The 20767-nt window shown below is 42.0% G+C and overlaps 1 protein-coding gene across 8 annotated transcripts in view; it reads right to left on the minus strand.

Annotated features, from left to right (window-relative positions):
- Positions 1–1093: 1093 nt before the first annotated feature.
- shank3b (SH3 and multiple ankyrin repeat domains 3b) overlaps positions 1094–20767 on the minus strand; it is a 50838-nt gene continuing 31164 nt past the window's right edge. For 3 of the 8 annotated variants that reach the window (XM_051393063.1, XM_051393059.1, XM_051393060.1), the window contains exons 17-28: positions 20119–20201; positions 18546–18670; positions 17782–17914; positions 16455–16535; positions 16343–16360; positions 14658–14788; positions 13966–14059; positions 13169–13777; positions 12173–12460; positions 10081–11383; positions 9924–9950; positions 1094–9040 (exon numbers count right to left, since the gene is read on the minus strand). In XM_051393063.1, coding sequence (XP_051249023.1) covers positions 8455–9040; positions 9924–9950; positions 10081–11383; positions 12173–12460; positions 13169–13777; positions 13966–14059; positions 14658–14788; positions 16343–16360; positions 16455–16535; positions 17782–17914; positions 18546–18670; positions 20119–20201 — 3478 coding nt within the window. In that variant the 3' untranslated portion in view covers positions 1094–8454. Of the gene's footprint in view, positions 9041–9906; positions 9951–10080; positions 11384–12172; positions 12461–13168; positions 13778–13965; positions 14060–14657; positions 14789–16342; positions 16361–16454; positions 16536–17781; positions 17915–18545; positions 18671–20118; positions 20202–20767 lie in introns of all 8 variants that reach the window. The other 5 variants (XM_051393061.1, XM_051393066.1, XM_051393062.1 and 2 more) reach the window with 3 other exon arrangements.

Raw genomic sequence — 20767 nt, forward strand, 5'->3', positions numbered from 1 at the left:
GAATGAGGTGTGTTTAAGGTGTTCACCTGTTTGTACTCATTGGGGTGGAATGGGCCTTTGAACGTTTTGAACTTTAACTTGTAATGGAGTATTTTTAGACGGTGATATTTCTACTTAAATCTCCAACAAGGAAGTTTGATTGTGTGTTGATTCTGGCGCCCCCTGTGGACAAAAGTGGTACTCCCTCGATGTGACGGCTCGTTAACAACACTGAGAGATCGTAACTCGATTAAATCTGAACCGATTTTCATGAAATTTGGCTTTTTATAAACGTGAGAAATCGAATCCAATGTTGGTTCAGTCGGCTTCTGAACGTACAAACAGATGAAGTATTCAGAACAAAACAGAAAGCCACAGTTTTCTTTACAGAATACAGAATGAAAACAGTGAATAGTTGTTACATTAGTGTGTGTGTGTGTGTGTGTGTGTGTGTGTGTGTGTGTGTGTGTGTGTGTGTGAACTGGTGCATAAAGTCTCCACACACACTACAAATTAATGTCTAACAGGAAAGTGGCAAGAAAAACTGTGTGTGGAAAATAATTAACCTGTTGAATTATGTTTAATCCTGTAAAGAAATGTCACATTTCACCAAAAAGAAGCAACCAGACAGCTTTAAAACAATATAATACATATAGAAATAAAACGATATATCGATATAATATAGAAATATAACAATATAACAATATAATATAGAAATCTGCATGTTTAGAGAAAGAAAAAGTTGTAAATAATTTACATTCATGTTGCTGTTCATTGAACTAGCAGATCTGACCTCCGCAATATGGCGACTGAGCAGATATCTATAGCTGTTTCCCCCTCTCTCCAGGTTTTTATGCTAAGCTAATAATAATAATAATAATACATTTTATTTAAAGGCGCCTCTCTGGGCACTGGAGGACACCGTACAACAGTAAGCTAAGCCAACCAGGTGCTGCCTGTAGCTGTAGTATACAGACATGAGAATCTTCTTCCGGGCGAACGAGACTTAGCTGCCACAATCTCGAGGTTAAAGTCGTCAGTCATTAACTCGACGTTGAGATTCAGAGGTCAGAGGTTGTAAAAGCTGTTGAAAGAACCACACGTGAAGGCAGAGTTAACTTTGTAATAAATGACAGTTTATTATAAAGATTACAATCTGTTGCGTTGCAGAGCTCATCAGTTGTCATCGTGTGCTCGTTAGTCTTTAGAAAAGGGAAGAAAAAAAAACTACAAGTACACACACGCCACTCACTCCAGAAGAAACTACAAACATACTGTAAAAAGAGGAAGCTAGAAAGGAGGAAGAGGAGGAGGAGGAGGAGGAGGAGGAGGAGGAGGAGGGTAACCATGAAACCATTATAACCAGGTGAATATCAGGAGGAGGAAGGTTTCACACGCACATCAGAAAGCCAGGATTCTCAGCCAATCAGCAGGAAGCTTATTCCATCATTTTAATTTAAATACGATCCGATTCTCAACCTGTCGCCTTGTTAGTCTTTTTCTCAGAGCGGCTATTTTGTCTCCATCTTTCAGGACTATGATTTAATGAGCAGAAGTGGAAGAAGTATTCAAAGTATAAAAATACTCCATTACAAGTAAAAGTACAAAAGTATTGGCAATAAAATGTACTCGTAATGCAGCGAGTGGCTACAGTCAGTGTTATATTATTATGTTATTGTACTTTAATGTTGTAGTTGGTCGAACTGGAGCTCATTTTAACGGCTTCATCTACTTCTGGTGCTTTAATCTGTAACAATGGATCATATTTTATTTATTTTTTACACGTAAAATCTTAATTTTAAAGCTCTTAAATACGTGTAGTGAAGTGAAAAGTACAATATTTCTCTCTGAAATGTAGTTTTAAAGTAAAGAAGCATAAAAAAATACCTCATTAATTTGTACATTACTGTACTCTTTCCACTTTCCACCGCTGCTAATTAGCAATTGATGTTGAGGACACACGTTGTTTGGGAAAAGATGATTTCTTGGTGACAAAAAAACAAAACAAAACTCCATAAAGTGTCGTAATAGAGGAAAATAATAGATGTATATGATGCTAAAGTCAGAGGTCTTCATGGGTCCCCTTGGTTCCTAACAGACACCAGATTTTCAGACGGTTTTTATTTTGGGTTCGACATTTAGAGTCGAGGAAACATCTGGAAATACTGGCTGCTTCCACTTGCAAAATGGTGGTGATTATTATTAGTAAGCTTGTTTAGCATTGTAGTTTGTAAAAAATAAAAACTGCATGTTTATAGATTGAAATGATCTTAAATGATCATTTTTAGCAAACTTATTGCCGTATTTTACGTACTCTCCGCCTTTTAGCAGAGTAATAAGTGTAATCCAATAACAGAATTTGAGTAGAAAGAGTCTTTATTGACTTCTCTCCGACAGTCTTTCTATCAAGCTTTTTAACATTTTATCAAACAATGAGATATTTCTGAAAACAGTTGTTTATCTTCTAACTGTAAGAATTTAATTGTGGAACCAGAGGCGCCTGAAGAGCCTCCTCCTTCATCACAACGCTGTAACACTATAAACCTTATAATGTAGATCAGGGCTCAGCAACCTTCACTATCCAAAGAGACGTTTTTGACCAAAAAAGCGAATTTCTCGCTCCAGATGAAGAACAGGTAAGCAGTGAGCTAGCGGAGGAATCTGTCCACTCCTCTGAGATCTATAGATAGCTCAGCTAGAGACTCAAAATTAGCAGCTCCCGTTGTTAAGGGTTGCCAAAAGATAGAGGAAAAGGCGCCATGTCAAGATGTTAAAACATTTGTTTTTAATTCTGTGTAACAGCTGAACATTTTCCTCAAACATGATAATAAAAATGTTTCATTTCCATATAATTGTTTTGTTGAAGCCACAGAGAGGAGCTGCAGGTTGCCTACCCCTGATATAGATTACAGAACGGGTTATGGAGGCGTGATAAAGCTGAAGGGAACTGGACTACATGGTTGCAGTCTGGAGATAAATAATTCGGGACCGGGCGAAAACAAAACTTCACTCGTGAGTCACCGAACTCACTGAACCAAACAGAACAGATGGACGTGTGATTCATGGATCTGGAACCAGGATGGTCTCAGGACAGAACGAGAACCATGTTTTCCACAGAATAAACCTCAGAAGACCTTTTATAATCTCTGTTAGCTGATTCGATTGGCGGCAGACAGACGGCAGAACTTCAGGGGAAGGAACTACTTTCCCCCGCGGAGGAACGCCACTGACCTCACTTCACGTCACCGGTGAGATTTTCTTTTTAGCAGCAGGTTTTGCTGGTTGTGTTTTCTGATTGGCTGAGAAATCCTACAACAAGTGAACGACCTCATGACTTTATTAGTGTACAGAGGGATTCCCAGTGGGGGACCTGAGGTCAGAGGTTAAGAGGTCACATGACCTCTCCATCACTGATTTTCTTTGTTACACTGCAGAGAAAGCGACAGCCCACGTCTCATTCTGTGGTTGACTCTGTACAGTAGACTATAGTCCATTATAATATATACTATACATACAGTATCTGATAAAGGTGATATTTTACTGTAAACAGCTACACAGGCACTTTACTTCACCTGTGAGACCAGAACTTTGTTTGTTCTGGAGATAAAACACTAAAAAGATGTTTGTGCTGTAAAGTTTTCACTGTTTTTTATCGATCTGTGAGTCAGTATCATTGAACAGTGTCTGAAACTTCCTCCGTTTACACCTTTTCCCGAAAGTTTCCCAAACCAACAATCTGTCACACGTACGTCACGCAGCGGTCGAATGACGACACGGCGCCGCCTTCGAGTGTTTCCATTCATAACGTTTACATTTTTTGTACGAACTAGTTTGTTTCAAGCATTCTCTGGACTTTAATGTGAGCAGGTTTAAAACCCTAACCCCCAAACTCCATCACACACGGGTTTGCCGCGGTCTGGCAGGAAGTCGGACACAGAAACAGCATAGAGAATCAGGTAAATTTTCAAAATAAAATATTGCTGTTTCAACAATATGGCACCAGGATAGAAGTCAATCAGAGGCAGATTAGAGGAGATTTTAAGCGGTGAAACAAACTGTTTTGTTTCCTTTTTAAGGACCAAATACAGAAGTAAACAACAAATGGTCTCAGTGGGATTCGAGGGCCGTCGCTGTGCGTATTTATAGCACAATATTTAGAATACTTTGCACCAAAACGTCAAGAATTGGACCTGAATCGACTAAATTCAGATGTTTTCAGCAGGAGTTGTTTGAGGGTTTAGTTAATCAGCTGTAGCAGATATTTTACCAACAGCCCTTTTTAGCTTAAATACACTCCCTTCACACTGTTTGAACCCAGAGCACAAAGACCTCCAATGATCAGTCTCGATTTTACTCATTACAGTATGATGCTTTCAGGCAGCCGGCTTAAAAAAAACAAACAAACAAAAAAATTCAGTTTTGCGCAACTTTTTTACTGTTTTTAACATTAGTATCCGGACATTGTGACTGTTGTACGAACTGACTGTCTCAGTGAAGACTTTCTCTCTAGTCAGAGATGTAAAAACTTGTTGTGTGGAAGCTTTTTAAATGCAGGAAAGAGTTTGGGGAGAACATTTTAAAGGATTTAGATTCACACGAGAATTTGGTTTCAGTTTTTATGCCTTGGTAGGGGAGTGTTGCTCAGATACACTTTACACTGCGACTGGAATAAAGTGATAGTATGATTATCTGACTGTAGATATATTAACTCATACGTGTATTTAGTGTTAATTTACTCTTTAAAGATGCATTTTGTCTCCTTCCAGCGTTCATTTCGAAGTTAAACATCTGATGTGTAGCTGTTTACAAAGGCTGAATATCACATCTGGATAAATACTTTATAGATTACATCTACCAAAATATTACAGTATAAATGTTATTGTCTACTATACTTTATATATTACACTATAGCTACATTATCATAATATATATTATACAGACTATAATGTCTACTGTAATGTGCTGTACATACACTATACATTCTTGTCACACTTTGTTTCCCATAGGAGGAAGGAGGGCACCGTGAACTTGTACAACTTTGGGATTCATGATTGTATTTCGGCTCGTGTTTCGGGAACGTAAGTCGGGGAGGAACAGCTGGATAAACGCAGTATCGTTGTGGGAACAGGCACTGGAACGTTGATTGTGCTTCAGAGGGGAATCAGGAGGAGAGACTGACTCGTTATGTGTGAGATTATTAAGGAAACAGGGAGCTGTAGCAGTAATGGGAAAAGCACTTGAAGATGATACAACATTAACTTTGCTTCCTAATTCCAATTTAAAGAGAGAAAAAGTGAAAGAAATACACTTTCCAGATACTTCAAATATGTCTGAATTACGTGTTGTTTCTTGTTTATTGTACGGAAAGGAAATTAAATATAGAATAAGGGATGCATGATAATTATCAGGACAGATAAATTATTGTGATAATTAAATTACAGCTGATAAATTTATCGGTTCGTATGAATAATAATTCTTGAAGTTCTATTAAATGTTTGTGAAGTTTTTTAAATAAACTTTAGATTTGTTTAAAACAGAGTTAAGACTCATTATATCTCAGCCTGGTGTATAAAAACTGCCGGTTATGAACACAAAACTGTGAAGATTATCGGTTATATTACAGGTATCATCCATCCATAACTATCGGTTATTGTTAGCAATGTCCTCATGATGTCTTAATCTACTGTTAACTCGGCTGGATAAATGTGTGACGAACCAGCAAACAAAGATCGGTTGGAAGGTGTAATTTTTTCATTTTTCATGCTAACAGTTTCCCCCTGCTTCAAGTCTTTGTGCTAAGCTAGGCTAATCACATCCTGTACAGGACGCAGAGATGTGAGTGTTCCTGTTGCTCTCTGGGTAGGATGGCGAAAGGAGGACAGTTTTCTGCGATTGTTGTGTCCAATAATGTTGTTTATGAGGCGGTCAGACCGGATTCTGCACACAGAAGTGTAATGTGATGCATAGCATTCAACGAACTGTGCTGCTTTTTATCAAACGCTCTAATGTAGGGCTGGGCGATAAAGGAAATGAGTGTGATTGACTCAGATTTTTGTTGCTGTCTGCAGATGTTGGGCCGATGTTTTGATATTAGATCGTATAATTAGATGTTCTTGGTGAATAATTTCCCCAGAAATTTTAAGATTAAGATAAGAGTAAGAAACCTCTGTATTTGATAAACATTTGATAAATATCGCCTTTATTTACTGTACTTTATTTTCATTTTCTACTGGATCAAAACACGAGCTGCCATCATGTTCCCTCGCTGCTTTTAACTACATTTCAGTAACTGACTAGCGATGGTAGCAATGTTTGAACGACTGTTTGTGCACATCCTTAATATGGGATAACCTGTATTTACTGAATATGCACAACAATGACTAATTAATGTTTCAATCACGCTGGAAGGTAAAGTTATTTAATAAAATCATTTAATTGTCCTCGAGCTTGAAAAAAAGTTTGTTCCATATCGCCCGGTCCTACTTTAATGTCATCAACCTGTAATTGTGCTTGGACTCATATAAAAAGGATTAAAGTAATATTTCTGTAAATTATGTGTCAGTTATTCTATCAAATTGGCTTCGGTGTGACCGCATCTTGACTCATAAACACAAATTTTGTGACTGCACATGAATTGTAAACTGTAACTGGGAAACTCTATATATGGTCTGGAGGAAACTCCACGTATGGCAGGGAAGAAATCCCCAATATGGCAGGGAGGAAACTCCATATATGGCCTGTTCCTGGCGAGTTATACCTTTACTGCAAGATGGTTATGGCGGGTACAGCCACACTCGATTGATTAATTTAGAGAGTTAAGAGGGGGTGGGGGGTTGACCTACGTGTTTCAGGTGTTAGTGTGAGGAAGGTATAGGAGGGGAAGGAGAAAGGTATTTTCTGTACAGATGGCTTTAAACAGATAGCACCATGTACAGTAAGCCCTCGATAAGCAGGTTAGAAACCAGAGAGGTTTACAGTTGGAGCTCTGCTGCAGCTCTCCCTGAAACACACAGCACATCAGCACAAAGTCACGCTCATTGACAAATCATTATGAATTCCAAAACATCACCGAAACGACCTTGAAATTCAACTCATTGTCAAATCATAAGGAACTCAAAATCATTTTCCAAACTATTATAAACTCTGTAAGTCATCACCACCACATTATTATTACTTGTTATTCATAAATTCTAAATGATTCAGTATTAAGATATGAACTCAAAATAAACACAAATTCTTCATGAGTGATATTTGGAAAAAGAAAACCCCCAAAAAACAAAAAAAAAAAGTCACAAGAACTTTCTGTAAAATGACGGAGAAATATCGTATCTCCGTTAATCTCCCGTTGTTAAGGTAGAGACTCCCAGTAGCTCGCTAATCGTCCAGCTCTGCTAGCAAAAGTCCAGCTAAACTCGTCTGGGGAAGCAGAATGGCACGAGGAAAAGAACCCGTCTCATTATATTTGTAATCAGTTTGACGGATCAGCTCTTCGATCGATGTCCCTTCACCTGTTGGGATTGGCAGCAGAGCTCTGTGTCCAGCTGCGTGGATGTTGTAAGCTAGCTTTAGCAGGGTCAAAACTCTATTTTCTAGTGATCCAGATCAACGATATACAGAAAACAAACAAAAACAGAAAGTTATCGGTTTAACGTCAGGATTTGACTTGCTAGCTAGCACGGGATGTTAGCAATTCTAGGTAAAGTTTTAAGTTGCAGACACTCCAATCAGCTGATTAGCTTGTTGATTTATCAATTAGTTGATTGAGGAAAAAGAAAAATATTGGCAACAATTTTAATAATCGACACAGCTTACAGCCTCTAAAATATTAAACTTTGCTTGTTTTCCTTGTTGTCTGTGATAGAAATGAATATCTTTGGATTTTGGATCATTCATCAACTTTTATTTATTTATTAAAAAGTTAAATTAGAGTTAAAACTGGATTTTATATACATGTAACTGTCAGCTTTGCAGCTGTAGTTGTATTCACAGAATGTGAATTATTGCCTCCAACTCAGTACTGGGACACATTTTTCTCATTTGGTTGCTCAAAATGAAGGCCCGATGCAAAACAGGGTAAGGCTATATTCCAGGTTTTTAAGTTTAAAAAGTGAAGCCTCTCGTCTTGTAATGTCTGTATTCTCGTAGCAGAAAACCTCAAAAAGGTTTTTTTATGTCATAAACACTGCGCACTAGACGTTAACAGAGGTAAAATCTTGGAGGTCTAAAACACTAAAGCTAAATACTGGACACAGATCCTGTTGCTACCAACTCCTTTTGAGTTGACCAAAGAGCTGATGAGCCAAAATTTCACCGAGATCACTCAGAGAGCTGGGTTCCACGTTGGTAAAAAGGTCTAAAGATTCAGTCACTGCTAAGATATCCTAGTCAAAGAGATGGCCTAGTGTCTGACCAGAGGTCAGGGGTTATGAGGTCACAGTTCAGGATGTCTAGAGGTTAGTGGTCAGAGGTGAGGGGTCAAGTGGAACCATCCAGCAGCTGTCTGAGTGCCCTCTCGATGTTGATTCGGTGTCCCAGTCTGGTGACGCCCAGCTCCACGTAGTCGTCTTTGGTGAGGGCAGGGAGATGGGAGCCTTCGATCTCGTGCTCCTGGAAGCGCTGGCGGTGTTCGGCCAGGCCCACGCTCTCCAGCCAGTCACCCACGTCGTATTTATTCCACAGGTTAAGGGGCCGCTGCCTCCATGGCCGAAGGGCCAACAGGGGCCCGCTGAGGACCGGGGATGGGCAGGGAGAGGCGTGGGGTGAGGGTGAAGGGGAACGGGACCTGGTTCGCGCACTGGCACTTCGCATCACAAACCGAACCTCCTTTGGTTCTGAGGGGAGACTTAGACTGGATGACTTTAGGATGGTTAGACCGCGACCTGAGCTCAGATCTGGCCTTTCAGAGCAGGAGGAGGCAAGCCCTATTGACCTATCAGATGGGGAGGGAGAGGGGGAGGGGCTCCGGCGGGTGACGGGGTAGCGGCTTCCTGGTCGGACTGTATAGCTGGCGCCGAATCCTCGCTGGGAGATAGTGTGGAGTTCACCAAGACTAGAGAACAACCTGCAACACATTAAACAGTATCTAAATGAAATAAACGCCACAGTTATCAATGAACGTGCAAATGTACGTCGGTTTCCTTGATTGCTAGTAATCAGTATCTGTATTGACCCTGAAAAAACCTTATCAGGCGATCTCTAGTGTCGAAGTCCTGTTCCCTTAGTCACTGTTACTACTCCTGTTAAGGCAGTTGCTAGCTAGCTAATTAGCAGTAATTTAAACAGCATAGGTTCGTTGAAACTGTCTCCAGCTGACTTGTTTTAAAATGAGAACCCTGTTAGGCCTTTGTTTGTTTCATCTGTAATATAATTCTAAAAGACTAAAGCTTCTAGTTAATGATTCATATAGAAAACGTGGAAATAAAAGGGACGCAAGTCATCACTAGTATGATAGAAGAGTATCAGATAATGTTGTTATGATACATACTATAAAACAAACCTGGACTAGCAACCAAGACGATTGATTTGTACTAGCTAATGATATGCTAATGGATATGCTAACATTTGCAGCTTTCATTAGAGCAGATAAACACATTATTGAAATAGTCCTTGCACTTTTGCTCTTGTGTTTTTGGTTTTGAAAAAAGACACCAGTCCCGAACTCGTTCTATACAAAGTATCACTCTTACTGCCGTGCATGCCACATGTTGAGAAATACAATGATTGACAGGGATTATTATGGTTACCAAGATTTAACAATCACTTTTCAGGGGAGGTGTTTAGTAAATGTTCAGCTCCAGGTTTTATCCAAAAGACGGACGGGATAGTAATTTCAGACATTTAGTAGTTAGTCATCTGCAAAGAAAGGTGCGTGTTAGTGTGTTGTTAGCGAAGGAAAATCATCTCTTAGCGATAACGAGAAATGTTTACCAGAGATAAAAACCTACGATTTACTCTCTCCATTGTCCACACATCTGGAACAACACAAACAACAGATTCTGTTATAATACGTGCACACACTACACACACACACACACACACACACAGTAGTGCTATCAGGTCAGTAGTACTGCAGAATTTATAACAAAAGTCAGTTTTATGTACCTGGCGCCTCCTACTGGTGATCTCCGGCCTGGATCCAGGGGACTCGGCTCCTCCCCCAGAGAGTGACTGTCTTTGTTGAGCAGCTGTAGCCGATTAGCGAGATCCAGTCCGGACCCGGCTCGGCCGCTCAGCTCCAGTGCTGATGCCGATCGGCTGGTCAGATCCACAGCCGAACCCGATCCCTGACCTCCCAACGCTGCTGGACGGCCTCCCCCTTCCTCCGGGCTGAAGCCCCGCCGCTCGTCCCCACGGTCGTCCCCACCCCCCCACAGCTTGGACCTCCTCTGGAAAAGATAGCGTGGCTGTCGGCCACCGCCACCAGTGGGGGAGGAGCAGAGTGGGGAAGAGGGGGAGGAGGACGATGCAGCAGACGGGAGGAGCTCACTGTCTGATGATTGCTTCAGCAGCGGGTCCCGGAGCGCAGAGCGGCCCCGCCCGATAGGTGAGCGAAGGCGTGGCTTAAGAGCAATTGGGGAGGTGGAGGGGGAGGAAGGGGAAGGGTGAGCAGCAGGAGGGGAGGAAGGGGAGGGTGGAGCAGGAGGGGAGGCCAAGGTGATGGAAGGAGGGAGCGAGCTGGGGGAAGAGGAGCTGTCGTGGAGCCGTTCGTCACCTCCTTCCTCCTCATCTCGTCTACCCAGGGAGTCAGGAGCACTCTCTCCTCCCCCTCCCTCCCCAACTCGCCGTGGCAACAAGGTGAGGGAGGATGGGGGAGGAGGTGCGGGTGTAGTGACGAAGGCAGGGGGTGGAGTTACCAGGCCAATTCTCCGGAGCTCCTCCCTAGTCTCCTCATCGCTGGATGACAACAAGGCTGGTGGAAGTGTAACTGTGTAAGCCCCGCCCTCCTCCTCTGAGCTGCCCACTGTGAGGCTTCTACGCCTGTCAATCAGAGCAGGGTGACTCTCATTGGCCAGTTGTGGCAAGGGGGTGGGTCTCCAGCGCTCAGGGGAGGGGCCGGCAGGTGATGTCACTCCTCCCTCTGTTTCTGGACGCTCCACCTGTCCATCAGGGAACAAGGGAGGGGTTATGCGTTTATGCCTCAGCTCAGGACTGGTCTGGGGAGTGGTGCGCTTGGTTCGCTGCTCTGGGCTTGTTTGAGGGGTGGTGCGTTTGGATCTTGGCTCTGGGCTGCTCTGTGGGGTGGCCAAAGGCGTGCGCTTGTGTCTGCCCTCTGGGCTGGCAGCTGGGGTGGGGATAGGTGTGGTGGAGGCAGATGCGTGTTTTAGTCGAGGCTCTGGGCTCGGTGTGCGAGCAGTGAGCGCTCTTTCTCGTGCAGCGAGTGCCAGGGCGAGTGGAGACGAGGGGTCTGAGGAGAGAAAAGAAAATTAAAGATGGAAATGAACTGCCCTCAAATGGGCTAATACTCTCTAACAGATTGCTGGGGCACTTTCACATCATCTAAGGCTCTTTTGTAGAGTACCCAAAATCTCAGTCCTCTGTCCTTTTCTATTTTGTGTACCTCAAGGCTCTGTTCTAGGTCCTCTTTTAGTTTGTGGAGTACCTCAAGGCTCTGTTCTAGGCCCTCTTTTAGTTTGTGGAGTACCTCAAGGCTCTGCTCTAGGCCCTCTTTTAGTTTGTGGACTACCTCAAGGCTCTGTTCTAGATCTGCGTTTAGTTTGTGGAGAACCTCAAGGCTCAGTTTTTGGTCCCCTTCTGTTTTAAGGAGTACATAAAGTTTAGGTCTTTATTAGCGCTCCAACTTGGCCAAATTATGTATAATCATAGTATTTATTTTTACTGCTATGCTGATGACATCCAACTTTGTGTATCTGTCACATCAGGAACCACCAGCAATCTGATGTCCTTAAGAAACTGTCTAACATCAAATGTTGGGTGTCTTACTTTCTTACTAGCCCCTACTTTAATACACTACAATACAATAAAATAATTCAAATTTAATGATACATTTGATACTGTGGTACCCATCATTGAGCCCAGTGTCAAAAATCGATTTATATCGTTCTCTGCTTTGGAATATGTTGATTCTTTAGTCTCTTGAAAAAATGGATAACTTGATTATTGTAAACCACAGAATACATCCAGACTCTTAAGAAAAAACGACAGAGTTCCCATAACATTGTGCTGTCAGACTGACCCAGAGGTTTCCCCGTCAGTGGGTGGAGGAAGGTGTGAGGTGTTGGTGAGGGCGACAGGACCGGAGCTGGAGGCGGAAGCTCGCCGAGGTCATCCATTGAATGGCTCTGAGTCAGGAGGGGCGGCACCTGGTTTTCCGTCCCGGATCCCTCCACAGACAGGAAAAGAGACGACCTTCGGCCCTGAACCCGAGCGCGCTCTGAAAGAACCTGTTGCTGGTACAGCTCCGCCCTACTGGGGCTGCTGGGTACGTCTAATTTAGACGAATCATGATCTTTCATTCCGAGTCCTAGAAGAAAAATGAAAACAAGCAGTCAGACAGATACAGATGATGAGTAAGAGTCTACAGCATAATATTTGTGTCACAATCCTGAGCACGTAATTGGACATTTTAAGCACATGAAAATGTTTTTTGCGAGCGTGAGGAAGGAATAATTTAATTTGAACAAACAGAAATCAGTTTTGTACTTGTTTTGCTTGTTTTCTATTGACCACGTAAACGCACAATAATAACCTCTCAGTTTTACTTATTAGCTCAAATTCACTTCCTGGTATTGCACTTCCTCCAAAGAGAACTGGCGTAGGTAATTTCTGATTGGCTGTTTTTTCTCCAGTTTGATTATTGGTATGTTATTGGCCACTATGGAAGCACTGGGAGAATGGTAAGCAAGTATACCACAGCCATACGTAAGTATAGCCCTGATTTACACAGCTCACTGAGTTACTATTAACCAGCTGCTAGCATCGAGTCGTTTGCTAATAGCCGATGAGCAATAGCCACATAACAATGTATGCCTTTAAAATGAGATGTAACTCATCATGTCTTAGATTTTACCAAAGGTCCGTCTGTCAGTTTTTGAGTCAGCTAACTAGCATTACTAGTAACTACTACATAAAGGTAGTTAATGAACTACAACACACGTCCGACAATGCACTCAGGAAATTAGGCAAAAATAAAACTCCACAGAAATCAGAAAGATGACAGGTGTGTCCTAACCCTGCTCCTCTACAGGAAGTTGTTTCAACAAAGGTGACTTCCTCCTCTGTGGCTTGGAGGGCGGAGCCTGCTGTCCCACGTTAGCATATGGGTTTTCTATTGGTCGTCCCCGGCGGCGTGACAGCGGTGAATGACCGAGGGCGGGGCTGGTGCTGTGGAGAGACAGCGTGGAGGTGTGTGTGGCGGTGTGAAGCGTGTGTGTGGCGGTGTGTGTGGCAGTGTGCAGCGCGTGCGTGGCGGCGGCGTGTGCGTCAGGCTGCAATGGCGGTGGCGTGTCCTGCAGGATGATCATCGACCTCGCTTTCCTCTGCCGCTCGGCGTGGGCGTGGCTCCTTGTTGGTGAATCAGAGAGCTCCTGGAGCCTCGGCTCCGCCCCTGGCTTGAAGCTGGACCGGGTTAGCCCCTCCCCTCTGGCCGGGGGAGGCGGTGGGAGGAAGGACGGGGGAGGGCCCGAGTCGAGGAGGAAGACCGAGGAGGTGGAGGAGGCTGAGGGAGGAGGGGGTGGAGCTGTCTGAGGAGGAGGAGGGATGAAGCTGTCCGTCAATGAGGAGCTCCGTGGAAACCGACTTTCGTTGATCAGAGCCGTGATCCTGTCGTCATCAGGTGTGCCTGTCGTGGTAACCATGGAGACGTTAAAACAAATATGATAATATATTTACTTTTGATACTTTAAGGATATTTTGATGTTAATACTTTTAGCATTTTACCTGTAGGAGAGTATTTATAATGTATGTATAGTACTTCTCCCGCCACCGTCCATATTAATATTTATTTATACAAAAACGTGTGCGTCTCACCAAAACTCTTGGTTCTGGACATTCCTCGGGGTAAAGCCATGGTGCTCTTCTCTGGAGCTGTGGGGGGCACCAGACCCTGACGCTCAAACAACGACTGCACACAAACACACAGATTAACACATTTAATTCAAAAATCCATCAAAAAGCCTGAATCTAACTTAGTCCTGTTTCTGAAGTAGGTTTCTGCTTATCTACACGCACGATTCGTAATGAGAAGACTAATAATACCGTCAGTGATGGTACCACTTTAACACTGTTGTATCAAGCCGTGTCCTGTGGTTAAAAACACCCACAAACATCTGGCTTTTGTCTTCAGAGGGTACAATTAACAGTCACTTCCAGGTCAAATGACTGATGTTTGCAACGTAAACAGCCAGGGACATCATTATTGTTTTATTCAGTGTATGGGAACAACACTTTTGTGATGTTTTACTTGACAACAATGCAAACCTGCACTGGCCTATACACTAATTATGGTGTAAAAACAGTATTATTCATATAGCTACAGAATAGGAGACTACTGCCATGTTTACAATAATTCATTGGCTCGGATAGAGAGCAGTGAAAGGTTTTGTTGGATGAAAATAATGTACATATATAATCTTTTATCAACCATCAGATGCAGAAATCATCACCAGCTGCGACTGCTTCAACCAAAACATCTTATGACTGTTTCTGAATACTTGTCTTACATTAATCTCAGCCTGCGTGATGCGCCGGCTGGTCGGTCTCTGTTTCACCGTCGCCGCTCTGAAGTCGTCTGATGGGCGGCCCCTGAGGACAACTTCCTGTTGACCGCCCGCCAGCATCTCATCCAGTTTCTCTGGAGGGGAGGAGACATAATAAAAACAAGGTAAACAAACAAACCAAATAATGAAACACAGCCTCATGACATCACAACACGACCACAAAAACAAAAACAACAACAACAACAACAACAACAACAACAACAACAACAAACCAACATGTACAGCGACATCAGTCAGAGCCGTAGCCAGGAGGAAAATAAAGCATCTCTTAATTCTAATTTAAATAAAGGAGTCTTAATTCAAGAACCTGAGAAATTTCTGACAAACTATCAACATAAATATATAAGACATACATTTTATTTATTAATTAAGGTGTTTGAATGTATTTAATGTAAATTATGTAAAGTTTCAAAGCCATCTTTACTATCAGCAGTATATTTACTTAAATACCTAATTAGGTACTAATTTGATGTACTTAACTTTACTTGAGTATTTCCAGTTAATGTACTTCATAGTTCTACTCCACTACATTTAACTGACAGCTTTAGTTACTTTATGATAAATGTAATATAAATTACCCAACAGTTTGCAACTCCCTTGCTTCACCCTCCCAAAACAAGGAGAGCCAGTGTTTGGTTTGTCCGTTCTGGGCTACTGTAGAAACACAGCGGTTCAACATGGCGGACTAAGGTAACAAAAACACAACGATTCTTATATTTAGGTAATAACCGTAAAACTTCTAATAATAGCCCGGGCATTTATTTGCTTAAATCACTGAACTCCCCCTGCCTCTATTGGGGACAGGCCTTTATTTGGGACAGGCGTTTAATTCCTTTAGCACAAAACTAAACTAAACTCTAACTGCTGCTTCTCTTGAGTTTTGTTCAGCAAATTTGACAACTAACATGATGATTATGATGCTTCAGAGGTTTTTTTTCCGTCTCTCTTGTTTACTGGTAAGTCAGAATGAATTAATGTTAAACTTTGTTGTTGATAGTTTTCATAAAATATAGTGAACGATTGAATTGTGGAGAATCTATAACTGATCTAATGATGTTCATTATGTACATATTGACACAAGTTTAAACATTTATATTTGTGTAGGAGATTGAAACGACTTAAAACTCTCTCAAGCGGGGGACCTGGTGGGTTTTAAGAGGTTTTATACATCGAGATAATTTCTATAAAATCCGGACCAGGCCTCTATTGGAGACCTGCATTTATTTGTCAAAACGTGTAGCCACACCAGGCTTTTAAAAGAGACCTGGGTCTATTAGGGACCCTGCTTTTATTGGAAGTTTTACGGTAAACACTAATGAAAACATAAGTATGAATATTATATTTCTGACCATAGATCCTCCTCAGTGTTACACACAGGACCTTTTAAATAAAGGATCTCGATACTTCCTACTCTATTGCGTTCGGTGTCCTCCGCTACGGCCCTGGCTGTTACATCACCGCGACTTGACATCACCGAAACACCATGACATCACTGCCACACCATAACACAACCAGTCCGACGTCATGCCATGAGACCAACAGTGTATCACTGCAGTGTGACAATCGCAGCAGAGAAAACAAAAAAAAGCCACGACAACAACCATGACCATCAGATCCACGTGACTCACCGATGCGTCTCCTCCTGGCTGCAGACAGAGCAAAGGTCAACAACACACACTCCTACAGTTTGACTTAACGCTGCACTCACTGTGTGTGTGTGCGTGTGTGTGTTTGTTTTACCTATCTCCTCCAGGTCAGCGGTCATGGACTTGGATCGGAGAGTCAGCGAGGTGCTGGGGGCTCGTTTTGGAGGGGGTGGAGCTATAAGGTGAGAACCAATCAGACGACAGTGAGAGAGTGAGCAGGAAAGAACAAAAATAGTATTTTATTAGTGCTGTCAAACGATTAAAATATTTTAATCGCGATTAATCGCATTAATGTCATAGTTAACTCGCAATTAATCGCACATTTTTATCTATTCTAAATGTCCCTCGATTTTTTTTTGTCCCATTATTTTTTCTCATTTTCATGCTCTTATCAACATGGAAAAGTGGATCGGCTTGCTTTGTGCAAATGTTGTTTTTATTGAAAACAACATTGGCATATACTGTAGTGTTTAATTTCACACTAACATTCTCACTTGGAGCAAGTGATCTTTCACACAATGTCACACTGTCCATCAATAAAAGGGTGAAAAAAATACTTTGTCACACAAAACGTGGTATTTCCGACTGGACGTGCTGCGATGATAGCTCAGTTCACAACGACGAGACACACAGATCACTTTGGTCTTGTCAATGGAACCATTTGGCAACCTTTTAAAAGTAAACTTTCCATTCAGAATATTATTGGCATCCATTTCGGCATCTTGCGCTCGCCATCCACTAAAAACTTAACGTCTACTACTCTTAAACAAGTGTGTGCGGCGTGCCTGTTGTTTTGTTTCTGGTCTAGCTAGATCCGGTGTGGTGTTGTCGTTTTCCTAACGTTACTAGTTGTTGCAACAGCATGTGAAAAAAACTACAAAGTGTGCTAGGCCAAAAAGAAAGTTAATCTCGCGATATAAAAATTGACGCCGTTAAAATGGGTTTGCGTTAACGCCATCAATAACGCATTTAACTGACAGCACTATATTTTATATGTAGTTTTCTTCTTTATTGAACACAGAATGCAGTAAAATCACCTTTTTATATCTGTTTTTGTGATCTTATGGCAGAGCAGAGCCACAGGATTGATCACTAATTTTGCTTAAGAAATGTATTATTATAAAATACAATATTATTAATCTATTGTATTATAGAGTAATTGTATATTTTATTTTATTTTATTTATTGAATTATTGTTTATAATGTATTTTTCTGTTGACCGACGAATCAACTAATTGTTTCTATTGTTTTTATATGAATATTATTAATATTAGATCATTATTTTCTCAGTATCAGTATGTATTTAAAATTGACTGTGTTACTTAAACTTGACTTATAACAAACTGGTGATATTTTGTGACCAAATAAAAGAAAACATCTTGAAGTGAAGTGAGTGAATGAAATAAAGAAGGTGGAGAAACCTTTCTTCCTGACCAGGTTGGATTCAGATTTTCTGGAGACGGATACGACCTTCATCAGCAGTCGACTTCCACCCTGACGGATCAGAGAGACGACCTGCCGATGACCCACCTTCACCACATCGGCGCCGTTCACCTGGACGACAGACAGACAGACAGACAGACAGACAGGTTGTGACAGTGAAGGTATGGAGAGCTTTAAAGATCTGTAGCAGAGATCTAATGAGAGCTGCAGGAAAGAGTCCTAAAACCTGGAAATGAGCATTTTAGCCCCTCTGGTTCCCTCGCCTTGAAGTCAGTGGGTTTTTTTTAAATGTGTGTGTTATTTTGTGAGAGATTTTCGCAATAAAATACGTCAGTAAATAACCCTCCTGTGAAGTATGAAGCTTTTATATGTCCTAAAAAGGCGGTTGCTAACAAGAGGTTAAATGAAACTACAGAGGAGACGTATCTACTCACTGGTCTGCCTTTAAAGCCTCGCTGTGTTCATACTCAAACTCCCAGCTTGTTGATTTTAAGATTGAATTACAAGTTGGAAGTTTAGTGGTGCTGACACTTAAGTTTGTTTAGCTTAACGTTAGTTTTTTTACTTCTGCCGATCGTATTTATGCTTCAAAAACCATAAAAGTGGAGCTTATGTTCAGCAATCATCCGAACTCCAGTGGAAGAATCCCTGGGGGGAAACCAGGACGATGCTAACTTCTGGGTTAGACTACAATAAACGCCTCCTCCCTGCAGCGCTGGATGAGAGCGCCGCCGTTCCTCACCTCTATCAGGAAGTCTCCGGTCCGTAGCCCCGCCCTCCAGGCCACGCCCCCCTGGTCGACTGACTCCAGGTACTGCAGCGCGGGGAACGCCGGGGTGGGGGCAAACTCCTCGATGGGGGTCTCAGCTTGAAAAAGAAGCAGAGAGAAAGGTGGAAAACATGTTTCTAGAACAAACTGAACATGTTTGCTGCTGATGGCGACTTGATTTCAAAATTGGTGAAGAATTTAAAGACGAGTCACAACAAGATTTAACTTTGAAGGCTCTGCCCGCCCACACAGGTGATTGTCTATACCTGAAACCAGGACTGTGTGGGTCTGTACAGACTGCGTTTGATGGACGGTTCCTTTATTCTCGCACACACTTCTACACTTTTACATTTTTATGTTAGTACTTTTGTTTGACAGTTGTTTTCTGCATTATTCTTCTTCTGCATTAAGTTCTGCTGCTGTGACGTGCAAATTCCCCCCTGTGGTTAAATAAAGTGTTGATCCATTAACTCACAGGATTGTTGGATTATCCACTGAGATCATTAAACGTACAATATGTCATTAATGCCACTAGGAAGTCTCTACAAGAATAAAAGAGGAAGTGTGTTAATGTGGCGAAGCAGCGTGGGATCATGGGAGTTGTTGTCTTCACCACCATTGGCGTCATTGCAGTCAGCTTCTCCCGCTTAGGATTCCTTCAGTGTTCATGGTTCAAAAAACAAACAGACCCGCTGATTAAAACCACTAAATACACTGAATAAAGCAGTTCCACCTTAAACACACTGAATAAAGCAGTTCCACCTTAACAATCACTGCTTCTCCCACGCTGTTGGACAGACAAAGGACGTCCCGGAGGGGCTGCGAGCCGAGCTGCTGCTAACGTTAGCTCAGCTTGTTTCTCTGATAACTTAAGATCCAGACGTCCGATGACTAAAATCCTTCATCCGGTTTAAATCTAGAGTTAAAAAGCACCAAGATCTAAACAGTGGATGGTAACAATGTGGCTTCAGACTGGATCAACAGTCAATGTATGACAGCTTCTGGCAGACAACCACAACGCTGACGCAGGCACAAAGGGGATATGACGCCATCGACAGGCGACCGGTGAAACGCAGCGTTACCTGAATAAAATGACAGATTTCTCTGAGTTTGAACATTGTTGGAAACATTTGGGATAATGGAAGAACTCAACTACATATAGAACATAGAGCCAGAGCTTATACACTGTATAATGAGGACGTGTTTACAGCTTTAAAGGAACATTTTTAAAAGAGAATTATACGAGCAGAACCAGTGGATTCTCCCACTCTTATGATTCCCAGTTGGAGTTGCTAGTTTTAAACCTGCTGTAATAATCCTGTCAGGATCGGGGGGGCGTAGTCTTTGTTACTTTCAGGGAGAAAGAACAGACTCAGTGGATTCCGTCGTTATTATGAAACAACACAGCGAGGAGTTTTAAAGCTTTCTGCTCTTCCTCTGAAGACTTCACTCCGTTTTAAATATCCTTCTTTTTTCTTTCCCCAACACCTCCAAACACCCACCACTCCTCCATCCATCCATCCATCCATCCATCCATCCTTTCTACCTTTAGCTCCTCTGAGGACGAAGCCGAATCCCTCGCTCTCTCTCTTCTGCAGCACGGCCGTCTTCTCCTCGATCACATAGTCGCTGCCGCAGAGAAAAACACGAGCATACGTTCATCACATTTATCAGAGTGAAGAGAGTCGTAGAGTCGGTGCTGAGGCTGTAACATGGCCTCAGAAATACACAGGTCACTACAGACAGCGCGGGAGGAAGTGTTCACATCCTTTACTTCAGTAAAAGTACCAACACTGGAAATACTCCACCTCCTGCATTCATAACCATTTTAACTACTTTATAGACTGTTGGAGGGTTTAATCTACAGCAATGCATCATAATCTATGAGATCATGTGCCTGTTTTCAGCTTTCTGACACTCATTTTTAAAGTTTTTAAAAAGTTTTAATTTTGAGCTGATTATTTCCTGTTTAGGGAACTTTTTTATACAATTCTCTGTCTGTATTATGTATTTTTAATCATATTTAACAATCATACGAACATATTAGGCCTCTTTTCTGACAAATTCAGTGTTTTCTTCTTAGACAATATACTTATATTTACTATTCTTCACAGAAATTAACCAAATACTGAGCTATAGGCCTACTGGTTTCTTACACTTCTTCAAATCAAGAAGGCTTTGCGACCCCCTGTGAA

Source organism: Dicentrarchus labrax, unplaced genomic scaffold (assembly GCF_905237075.1).
Source record: "Dicentrarchus labrax unplaced genomic scaffold, dlabrax2021, whole genome shotgun sequence".
Classification (NCBI taxonomy): domain Eukaryota; kingdom Metazoa; phylum Chordata; class Actinopteri; family Moronidae; genus Dicentrarchus; species Dicentrarchus labrax.